This window comes from Arvicola amphibius, chromosome 2 (assembly GCF_903992535.2).
Source record: "Arvicola amphibius chromosome 2, mArvAmp1.2, whole genome shotgun sequence".
NCBI classification, from domain to species: Eukaryota; Metazoa; Chordata; class Mammalia; order Rodentia; family Cricetidae; genus Arvicola; species Arvicola amphibius.
The window spans coordinates 177,189,594-177,201,785 of NC_052048.2; the positions used below are offsets into that span (position 1 = coordinate 177,189,594).

The 12,192-nt window shown below is 43.9% G+C and overlaps 1 protein-coding gene across 9 annotated transcripts in view; it reads left to right on the forward strand.

The window, feature by feature from the left end:
- Positions 1–12,192, forward strand: part of Nrf1 (nuclear respiratory factor 1) — a 107,711-nt gene that overhangs the window by 75,350 nt on the left and 20,169 nt on the right. For all 9 annotated transcript variants that reach the window (XM_038318573.2, XM_038318577.2, XM_038318574.2 and 6 more), the window contains 2 exons: positions 638–795; positions 8,017–8,141. In XM_038318573.2, coding sequence (XP_038174501.1) covers positions 638–795; positions 8,017–8,141 — 283 coding nt within the window. The remainder of the gene's footprint in view (positions 1–637; positions 796–8,016; positions 8,142–12,192) is intronic.

A 12,192-nucleotide genomic window follows, 5' to 3' on the forward strand; every position in this document is an offset into this window, starting at 1 on the left:
TTCTGAAAATGTGAAATGGCTACAGTGGCTTGCCTCTAGCTAGATGTCAGAGGAGCTACCATTTGAAAGGCTTCAGCACAGTGAGTTTCAGCAATAGGACATCTTCTGGATAGCTTTACCTCTTGGGCTTAGAGCTCTCTTTGAAACATGGTAGCCTGCAGGCACATACAATTATATGCAGGAGGGAAGAGTAACATAACAGGCACTCAAGCAAACATGGCCAAGGGAAGCACTGCTTAGAAGGATGTAGTGCCAAGTATACCTTCTGCCTCCCATCCAAACCCAGCAGTTTTCTCTGTTTCTTTCCCCTGGCCTCCTCCTTTTCATTTCTTGACAAGGTCATGCTTTGTAGCCCAGGCTGACCTGGGACTTGGGAGCCTCCTGAATGCTGGGATTTAGGTGGGTGTGGCCATATTTGACTCAAAGTATTTTCAGTGACTCCTCTTGTGTGTTTCCAGAACTTCTTGATACAGACACAAATTTAAATGTAAATTCTAACAGTCCCCTTTTTTACACAAAATATAGCATACTGAAACTCTCCCCATATATTATAGGTCATGTTGTATGCATTCATTTGGCTAAAAACATAGTGTTCCATATTTTGACTTTTTGACTGTCCTTGTCCTTTCTGCTTCAGGTGGAACAAAATTGGGCCACGTTACAGGGAGGTGAAATGACCATCCAGACAACACAAGCATCAGAGGCCACTCAGGCGGTGGCATCACTGGCAGAGGCCGCAGTGGCAGCTTCTCAGGAAATGCAACAGGGAGCTACTGTCACCATGGCACTCAACAGGTGGAGGCAGGGGTGGGGAATGAATGGGATTGCAGGTCTGTCTTAAGAGAGGCTCGTTCTTTCTCAGTCAGAGGTGACAGTTAAGGATATCTTCAAGTCATAAGACACTGGAGGCTGGGTTATTTTGTTTTCTACAGTCCTGGGAGTAGAGCTCCCAGGCCCCTGTGCGTGCTAGACAAACATTCTAATACTGAATTACTGCACTTTGGTTCCTAATCAGCCCTTACCAAGGAAAATTGAACCCTTTCTCTTTAGGGCTAGTTAGGAAGAGCAATGTAGGAAGAGAGGCCTTTTCTAAAACAGAATTGCAAGTTTTCTTCTGGCCACTTCCTGATGGTTATTGACAGGAAAGATCATACCCATATTATTCTTCATTGTTGACACAATTTTATTTTCAGAGACCCAGGCACTTTCATTAATCATTAAGAACAGGGTCTGCCCTGTCACTTGCTAGCCAGCTGACCTTGGACATTTTATTTAAACTCTCATTGCCCAAGGTGTCTTTTTTTTTGTAGACTGGGAGTAATATCAGTACCTGCCTTAAGAAAGTGTTAAGACGGGGCTGGAGAGATGGCTCAATGGTTAAGAGCATTGCCTGCTCTTCCAAAGGTTCTGAGTTCAATTCCCAGCAACCACATGGTGGCTCACAACCATCTGTAATGACGTCTGGTGCTCTCTTCTGGCCTGCAGACATACACACAGACAGAACATTATATACATAATAAATAAATAAATAAATAAATAAATAAATATTTAAAAAAAAAAAAAGAAAGTGTTAAGACAACTGAAGTCACTGTGGGTGAGATCTTTGGATCGGTGCCTGGCACATGTCAGGGCTGCTGCTAGTCATCCTGGACGGCCCTTAGTCTTACATAGTCCTTGACCTCCACACAAGCCAGCACTCTTCCTGGGGGAGGCCGTGAGGAGAGGCTCTAATTTCAGCAAACACCTATCAGGTGATACTAAAATGTTCTTCACTATTAAATTGTAGAATTCTGACTGGACATTGTAGAAATCCAGAGAGAGGAGTAACCTTCCCTGACATACAAAAATAAACTGAAGTGTAGATTTGGAGGGACCTATTTTTGTTGTTAAATAAATTGCTTTTTTAAAGAAATCAGATTGGTAGGTGCAGGTGACTGGAGAGCAAGGGTGTCTATGCAGTGTGTGTATAGCGCTGGACAATGTGTTGTCTGAGAAGAGGATTCCAAAGTTCCGTAGATTTCTGGTTTGAATCACAGCTAAACCATTTGTTATCTTTTTGACCCTGAAAAACTTAGCCCCTACACTTAGTTTCTTCTTTGTTTTTTGTTTGTTTTAGTTGTTTTGTTTTGATTTTGATTTTTCGAGATACGTTTTCTCTGTGCAACAGTCTTACCTGTCCTGGAACTCACTGTGTAGACCAGGCTGGCCTGGAACTTAGAGAGATCCGCCTGCCTCTGCCTCCCAAATGCTGAGATTAAAGGCATGCGCCATGACCGCCTGGCCCCTTCTCTTTCTTTCCCGAGGGTCTCACTGTAGGCCAGACTGGTCTTGAACACATGTGATCTTAGCCTTAGCCCCTGAGATTATAGGTATGAGCCGCCTTGCTCATCTTATTTAAGTTACACTTCAAGGGCTTAGATCAATGGAGAGTCTGGCATGTGCAAAGCCTGGGTTCAAGCTATGCTTTAAGACTTGTGTAGTCAGAATTATGATCGTGAAGTGTGATTATAAAAGCAGTCAGGATGAGGCAACCTAGAATCCAGGGGTGCTTTGTTAAAGGCTTGGATACCAGTCATTTGAAGGAAGCCATGACTCGGATGTAGTTGGTCAGACTCCTAATACTGAGACACAGGCATGTGCTCACTCTCTGCCTCTCACATTTACCAAATGAATTTCTGTGTGACCTGGAGCTGAAACTTCCCAGCTCAGTGATTCGTGGACTGTTCAGAATCATGGAACTCATAACTTCTTTACACTTTGGCCCTCTTCCACCCCTTCCTTTCAGGTACTCAGATAAATTTCCCAAAGGGCTCCTCAGAGGGAGAGCCCCCTCCTTCAGTCTAGTGTCCCCTTACTGCTACTTTGTTTCTAACAAACCATCACTAAAGACCAGCAGGACCATCGCCTTCTAGTCAACGCCCTGACTTCCAGTGACATGTGGTGTCCTGGGAAGCCTGCACACAGTGGAAAATCTGAAGCACATTCTGGCTCCCTTTGCTGTGAGAATGCGCTTATTTCTAAAGGCCATGAGCATAATGGTGTCCCCTGAGGGCTTGTTAGCTGCACCTCAGGTGCAGCAGAGGTGGCTATAGTGTTTACTCCAGAAAGGAGAATGTGGTTCCTGTGGCTTGAAGGAGGAGCAGAGGGATGTTGAAATCTGTCTGCAATCAGACAGTCCAGTGCTCAGTGAGTCTTGGGGTGATGTGTTCAGCCTCTGGCAGAAGCTGAGACTGGCAACAAAGCAAGTTGTACCCCACGGGTGAGTGGCTTTGTCAGGTTACCTGGGTCTAAGACAACCCCTTACTCATTGCATGAGATGCAATGAAATCCTTTATCCCCACAAAATTTATTGTTGGAAGTCCTCTTGAAAAAAATACACAGAGAACACTGGTCTTTGTTCCTATGGTAACAAAGTGATTTCATAATCTGTCGCCAGTCTCTGTTTCAGGTGCAGATGGAAGAAGCATGATTCTCTAATAAGCACCTGCACCTCTGCTGCACTGTAAACAGCAGATGTGAGTGCAGGGCAAGAAAGGAGAAGCCAGCTCTGGGGAAAGGCAGTGGGGGCCTAAGAAGGCACAAGGTTCCTTCATTCACTAGAGGGGAGACGGGGTCAGGACAACTGTAGGCAGACCTGTTTTTCAACTATGCTGCTAAAAGAATTTTTACAGCAAGTCAGAACAGGACCCAGGGATGCACAGTCTTAGCCCACCCTAGCATCATAACAACCCAAAGGGCTGTGGAAAAGTTACCAGTATTAAAAATGGGAAGTGGTGTTCATTTTAATAATTCAAATAAAGAATAAACCAGGACTTTTAGGAAGGAGATAGGAAGGGAATCATGGTTAACAAATACAGAACACAGCATCACACATGCACGTGCGCGCGCACACCAAACAAAAAACTAGCTTTTCAGCTTAGACAAGCAGCAGGGAAAGGAAGTGATGTCATGACATCTAATGAGGATGACGCTTTGCGTGATTGGTTCGGCTCTTCTGTACTTATAGTCCCTCTTAACCAGACCCCCCCCCCCCCGCCCCCCCCCCCCCCCCCGCCCCGCAAAGATACTTCTCAAGTCTCCAGTGTAGCCCTGCACAGAGATACATGGTGGGAATTAGTAGGCTGGGCCTGTATTTGCCTTAGGAAGAACCTGCTGTACCCTGTGTTGTCAGTGTGGTTTTCATGTTCTGCTGAGCACGGTGCTTCCACTCAGCATTGTGAGGAAGCTGCTGCTTGGCTCGTTTCTTTTCGGGAAACTTAGAATGTGCCCTTCTTTAGCTGTGAAAACTGCTTTTAAAAAGAAGTAAAATAACGTGGTATTTTATAAATGAGCACATGCCCTTATTCCAGCACTCTGGAGGCAGAAGCAGGAGATTGGCTAGAAGTTCCAGGTCAGCCAGGGTTACTTAGCAAAGTCCTACCTCAAACAAACAGCCGCAAACAAAACAAGGGGCAGGAAGGAGGAAGGAAAAGAAGTAAACCATTTTTATTTTTTATTTTTAACTGATACACAAATATACATACTTAGGGAGTATTGTGACATTTCAGAATATTGTTATACTCTTCAAACTGAAAATATTATTAGAGACATTATTAAAATATAATGTTGCTCTAGTGAAGATTGACATTGGTCCAATAAGATGGGATGGAGAATGTGAATCAGATTGTCCTTATCTATAATAGGTAAGGACTATGCGCTTTCCTGTAGATTAAAATTGGACATATACAAATAAAAGGTTGGGGGCCAGGCAATGGTGGAGCGTGCCTTTAATCCCAATACTTGGGAAACAGAGCCAGGAGGACAGACACCAACCAAAGCTACACAGAGAAAACCCTGTCTCAGGTGGGATGTGAGGGGAGGGCTGATGAGGGGTCTTGGTGATAACTTAGTAAAGTGTTTGGGGGTGTGTGGCAGACCCACAGAACTGAGTTTGACCCTCATCCCCCAACTACGGAGTATAGTGTCTTGCTTTTGTGACTCAGCACTGAGGAAGTAGAGACAGCAGATCCCTGGGACTTGGTAACCAGCCTAGCCTCATGGGTGAACACCAGGCCAATGAAAGACCCTGCCTCAGAAAACAAGGTGGGCCTCTGGCCAACACTCACACTGATCAGAACCAGACTTTTAGAGTTCTGCTTTGAAAATGGATTTTGACTAAGATTTACAAAGTGGTAGCTTATTTTGTGTGTATAAGTATTCTGCCTGCATATATGTATGTATGCCACATGCATGCTAGTTCTATTAGAAGTCAGAAGAAAGCTTCGGATCCCCTGGAACTGGATTTACAGGTGGCTGTGAGCCACTGTGTGGGTGCTGGGTCAAACCTGAGTCCTCTGCAAGAGCAGCAGTAGTCTTAACCACCAAGCCTTCTCCCCAGCCCAAGTTAAAGACTTCCCCTCAATAGAGAACTGAACCTAGGACTTCACACATGCTGGGCACATGTTTATCTGTATTTATTTGTTTATTTGTTTATTTTTGGTTCTTCGAGACAGGATTTCTCTGTGTAACAGTCCTAGCTGTCCTGGAACTAGTTCTTACAGACCAGGCTGGCCTCAAACTCACAGAGATCCGCCTGCCTCTGCCTCTGCCGGTATTAAAGGTGTGCGCCACCACCACCTGGTTATATCTATAGTATATCTATCTATCTCATAGATAGATAGATAGATAGATAGATAGATAGATAGATAGATAGATAGATAGATAGATAGATAGATAGATAGATGGGTGGGTGGGTAGGTAGATGGGTAGGTAGATGGACGGACAGATTCATACATACATACATACATACATACATACATACATACATACATACATAATCTCCTCAGTACTTTAAGTTTTAATGATTTTTGTGATGTGTGTCACAAAGGTTCCAGGGCTGGCCTTGAACTTCCTCTGTAGTCTACAGTTTGGCTGTTCCTGCTCAGCCTGTTGAATAACTAGGATTATAGGTCCCAGATGGGGCTTCCCTAAAGGCAGGATCTGCCTACAGCTGTCTGGATGTATTGTTTCCACCAATGTCTGTGTTGTACAGGCCCTTTATTCTGTCCGTGGATTCATAAGATTTGTAATTTTTCTATATAAAACATAGGCTTTACCTTTGTTCTCAAGAATAAACAACTCTTTTTTTCTTTTCATCTTCTAAACGGCACCTGCTACAGCTGTCACTTCTGAGGTTTTCTGTCTGTTGGGTCTGTCTCTCTTCCCTGAGGAGTTACTGTGCCCATTGCCTTACTTGTTGAGCTTCTTCAGTAAAAGAACTGTATTTAATAGGGTGTGCATTGCTTTGCCCCAGTCAGTGACATGTCTATACCAGCCAGTCCTCTTCCCTCACCAGTCCCTACTAGAGCCTGGGATTGCAAGAAAATGGCTTTATTGGTGCAAAGCCTGTAGTTTCAGAGCAGAACTGCATCTGTTACCTTATCTGAAGATGGAACCAGACCTTAGCCTACCTCTGCTAAACTAAATGGCACTAGCTTCTCTACTGTGTGCTCACTCAGGTATTTTTGAATATTTGCTTATTCCGTGTATATGTGCACATATGCATATGCCACAGTACACATGTGGAGATCAGAGGATGGTTTGTAGGAGTTGATTCTCTGCTTTCACCTTGTGGGTTCTGAGGATCAAACTTGGGTGACAAATGCTTTCACCTATTGAGCCATCTTGCTGGCTAGTGTCCGCTTACTTAAAAAAATGTTTTTAGTATGTGTGTGGTGTTTCTTCGGGGCAGCAGTTACTGTACCTGTGTGCACAGAGAGGCTAGAGGAGAGTGTTGGGTGTCCTGCTCTGTCACTCTGTTTCAGACAGGGTCTGTCACTGAACTAGAGCAAAGCTGGCAGACAGCAACCCCACTGATCTTACTGTCTGCACCAACAGCATTAGGTGACACACAGCCATGCCAGCTTTTTTCATATGGGTGGTCAGTTCAAATCAGATCCTTGGGCTCGCACAGCAAACTGCCTTATCTCCTCATGCTCCCTCCGGGACCCCAGTGTCAGCTGACGACCTCCATCTTCATAGGCGAGATTCTGAAATTTCTGAGCTATTTTATTTTGTTTTTAAAATCATTGAAATTTAGATGACAAATTTTAGTCTTACCATCTTCAGGAATTTTCTTCCTTACTGGCATAGTAAAAAAAAAAAATAGTCTAGGCCAGGCCGTGGTGGTGCACACTCAAGAGGCAAAGACAGGAGGATCTCTGTAAATTCGAGGTCAGCCTGGTCTACGAGAGCTAGTTCCTGGACAGGCTACAAAGCTACAGAGAAACCCTGTCTCGAAAACAACAAACAAACAAAAAAATAGTGTATGGCATTACAGAGTCATGAAAAATGAATGCTTATTTATATAGTAAAAGCAGATAGCAAAGATGGAAAAAAAAAAATGGGACCCAAACTGCTAGAACCATGTGCTCCCTTTAAACAGATGTCTCTGCTCTGTGCAGAAAGGGAGTTGTTGATTTCCTTGAACTTGAGAGGCCAGAACTTTGGTTTACAGTAATGATTTTAAAACTAAGACTCCATTTTTAATAAAACAAAAGGAAGAGCTGGATTATTCACATTAGTGGTCAGCCATTGTTTCCTATTTGAAAAGGGACTGTGTAAACTATGTTGATCAGAGAGCACGTCCAGCTTGCGAACTCCTCAGATTATCATACATCTTTGAGTTAGAGGAAGTTTCTGATCGTCTGTCCTATGGTACCTTGTGATTGACAACCAAAATGGCTTTGTGTGACTGGGAACAGGGCTTCCACTTTGGGTTCAGTTGGTGATGATAAAGAAAAGACTGACAGTGAACACCTGTCCTCAAACACTCATGACCTCGTTTTAAAGAAAATGTCACATTAGCTTCAGAAAGATGTAAGACTTGAGACTTCTCTGGCCATCTGATAGTGAAAATTACTCTTGGCTCTTACCCATTTAGCCCTGGTGCCTGGCACCCAGAGAGCCTAGGAAGGACAGTGCTGTGCCTTCACTCATCTTGCATATGTCCCCTCTGCCCTGTCCCTGTGCCCACAGTGAAGCTGCCGCCCATGCTGTCGCCACACTGGCTGAAGCCACCTTACAAGGCGGGGGACAGATAGTCCTGTCTGGGGAAACCGCAGCAGCCGTTGGAGCACTTACTGGAGTCCAAGATGCTAATGGTAAGAGATCGTAAATATTTTATTGAATTTATTCCCTGTTTCCACTTAAACCTTCCTGATATAGCTGGCAAGAAACCCTTTAGGAAGAGGTTGAGCTTAGTTTGAGTTTTTCTTCATAGGTCGGCAATTGACGCCTAGGAAAATCTAGGGGCCTCTGATTCCTCTCACTAATAGGATCCTTGAGGTTCCCTGAAGGAAAATGCCTCTATAATGACCACCTAATTGGACTGCTTTTCAAAAATTAGCTGTTTTGATAAATGAGACCTTGCTGAGGACTGCTTTAGAATTTGCTGTGGGGCATTTCCTGTCTTTACTGTCTTGCGGGCAGAGATTTGCATGTGGATGGAATGCGCTGACATCCATAAAGGCACCACCACGTCACCTGTCTGTCCCAGGGTATACAGCAGACTGTAATGAAGGCACTTTTCTGGTTGGTCCTATGGGTCCTGTTTCTTGTTATGTGTGTGGCCTTAGCACGGACATCTGGATTTAGCCAGTAACCAGCCGCCACCCCTCCCTTCTTTCCCAGCTCTTTGACCTCCTTGAATATTGGTGACTATCCCAAATAAACAAAAGGGATAAAGTTCATAGAATTATGGTGACAAAGGCTTACAGCCCCAGTTCAGCTCTTTGGATCCACTTCAGCAGCCTCTGGGATCAGTGGCCAAGATCTGGGCTCCCCAGGTCTGTGCACAGAAGTCTGGGTGAAAGGATGACCAGCCCTATCTGTGAGACTGTGTGCGATTGTTTCTTTAATTAAGGAGGACAAATCAAGTATCTTGGTAGAACTTTTAGAGAGATAACATCTTTTTATTTAGACAGAAAGTTTCTTCTTGGCATGGGCATAGTGGCACTCTTTAATCTCAGCACTGAGTTCCAGGACAGCCAGAGCTACCCAGTGAGACTCTGTCTGGGGGACTGGCTATGGCGCTGTTTGTTTTCATGGTCAGCCCGTAAGAGCTGGATACCCTGCTAGTCGGGGAGTCTAAGGAAGACACAGTGCCGTGTCCTCTTTGCAGTAGGAGAGTATTCTGTTCTCCTGGGGACAGAGATGTAGGAAGTCCAGAGCTATTAGCACTTCCGAGAAGCAGTTTCCCAAATTACATACTACAACCACAGGCTCTTTTCTCTGAGGCTGGGGACTTTCCACCACTAACCTGAGTGGAGGTAGGATTGGCTTTAGTCAGAATACTGCAGGATAAAGGATACCTTACACCTGTGTATTCGGGATGCAATGGACCATGCAGAGAATTAAGGAAAAGCTCCCTTTGTGGCTAAGACCCTGCCTCTGTTTCTTTACCTTTTCTCTTCCTCATCTACTCAGAGAGGAAGGTAGGCTCTCTAGCCATGACATTCTCCTCTAGTACAGGTGCTCTAGTAGCTCCATGGAGCTACTGAAATACGTCTGGGTCCCATCTCCTCCCCAGCCTCCCCTTTTCAGGATGACAAACTTAAAGAGAATTCTAAGTATGCTCTGGGTATCCAGCCAGATAGATGGGCAATATAATAATATCGAATCATGTTCTCTGCTATTCAGTGCTGGAAGTCGCCTCTTGTCTAGTAGTCTTCATGTTGTTGGCTATTTCTTAATAAGAGCACATTTGTGATCTACGCCCCAAGAGTCCAGCCAAGCATAGTGACCGTGCCTGTAGTCCTACTTCTCAGAAGGCTGAGAATGGAGGGCCACTCACGCCCATGAGTTAGAGACCATCCTGGGCAATATGATAAGAATAGCATAAAAATAGAGTTTTAAAAATTAAAAAAAAATTATGAGTTCAAGGCCAACCTGGGCTACAGAGTGAATTCCAGGACAGTCCAGGGGTACATAGAGAGACCCTATCTCAAAAAAAAAAAAAAAAAATTAGCTGGGCAGTGGTGGCGCACGCCTTTAATCCCAGCACTCGGGAGGCAGAGGCAGGTGAATCTTTGTGAGTTTGAGGCCAGTCTGATCTACAGAGGAAGTTGCAGGAATTGCTCCAAAGCTACAAAGAAACCCTGTCTTGAACCCCCCCTCCAAATAATAATAAGTAGATAAATTAATTAAAAAGCTATCATTAGTCTCCCAAACAAGCCAGTGCTTGCCAAACTGAGGACCTTTGACCTGGGCTTGTCTCTTTCTCACTGGGGGTTCTCTTTATCAAATTAAACTAGTGCCTTGTGCCTCGTCTCATCGATTTCAGGCAAAAGCCAGTCATGTTCATCTGCTCTTAGGAACTAAACAACGGATGTCATATGGGAAATGAGCCCGATTGTTCTGACATTCTTCTGTGTTGACACTTTTCACCTAGAGTGCTATTCGGTTTACTCTGGATTAGAATTGGTGTCCTCCTTATCCAGCTAATGGTAGCTGGCCAGACCATTCTTCGTTCTTTCTGTGTGTGTTCTTGTGGTCCTTGTCACTTGTGTGTCGATAAACTCAGAGTATCTGCCAGTAAGCCAATAAGATTTCTTTTGTTTTTGAATCAGAAAGTTTATTATCAGGAAGACTAATGATGGTAGAATAAAGTCCTGACTTGAAAATGGGCACTCCCTGGGGGAAGTGCATCACAGACTCCAGAGAAGTCGAAAGAACAACCCAAATAAAAATGATTCTTCTTAGAGCCGTTCAGATAGGGCTTCATGCCTGAAGAGGAGTGTGGTTTTTTTTTTTTTTTTTTTTTTTTTTTGGTTTTTCGAGACAGGGTTTCTCTGCAGCTTTTTTAGAGCCTGTCCTGGAACTAGCTCTTGTAGGCCAGGCTGGCCTCGAACTCACAGAGATCCGCCTGCCTCTGCCTCCCGAGTGCTGGGATTAAAGGCGTGCGCCACCACCGCCCTGCTTGAAGAGGAGTTTGTGGGCAGAACTAGCAGGAATAGAGGATGACTGGCCTCAGAATTTGCTGGAGTAAAGTAACCTCTGTATGGTAGGTTAAGGCACTGAGAATATAAACTGTTGTCCTATAAGACAGTGTTGAAGATCGTGACCCATGCATAGCAGAGGTAAAGTTCTAGGTCATCAGGCAGACCTGATACATTCACTCTTCATCCACATACCCTGAAGACATACTCTTTTTTTTTTTTTTTTCTGGGCACCAGCTCTGTCCCAACACGACAGGAAGTTGGAACCCTAGCGTTGCTTGATTCTGTTTGTGTTTTGAGAGGCTGTGCACATCAGCCTGTTCATTTCCCTTGACTGTCCTCTTCTCTGAGAGGCCCCGTCCCTGTACCCCCAGGACCCGTGGCCTGCAGGACCAGAGGATACAGGCACTCCTTCCTATTTTACAGCTCCTGGCCACCTCAGCAACCCCTACTTTCATGTCAGAAATATTATCACAGGTTCATATGGGGAATCTTTTTTTCCTAAAAACAAGATGAGGCCAAGCAAAACAGATACCTGAAGTTGCTAGGTGCCCTTGCTTCTTCCTAGAGCTGTTGAACGTCTCAGCATCTCCTAAGTTAGCTGACCTCACTCTCCCAGTGAGCCAGAAGAGAAAAGACAGGACAAAGATAGGATCTGATGTGGCCTTCAGTTGGCCTTTGCTTTGCTTTGCTTGGTTTTATTTTGCTTTTGTTTGTTTGTTTGTGGGAGTGTTTCAGTATTTTTGGTCTTGCCTTTATTATAAAAATATTGATAATTCCATCCAGTAGAATGTTGATGTTTAAGTTTTTTAAATCTGGCCTTTCTTTCTGTTTCTAAAAAAAAAAAAGTTTTCAAGATAAATAGGACTGTATTGTCAGTTTCATTTTGTAACTCGTTTTAAAGTGTCTTAGCCATTTTCTTGTCATTAAATCATTTTCCAAAAGGTCATTTTATTATGCTTGATAATATTTCATAATATTGTCCATAATTAGTGAGCCATCTGTTATTGGTAATTTAGCTTATTAATAGTTTTTTCCCAGTAAGATAGTATTGGTTATCTTTTTATAAGATTTTACATACATTTATTTATTTAGTTAGTTAGTTAGTTAGTTAGTTAGTTAGTTGGTTAGTGTCACATTGCCCATGCTTGCTTATTCTCCCATACTGGAACTGACCTTCTCCTTTGCATTGCACTGAGCATATTAGCATGATTAT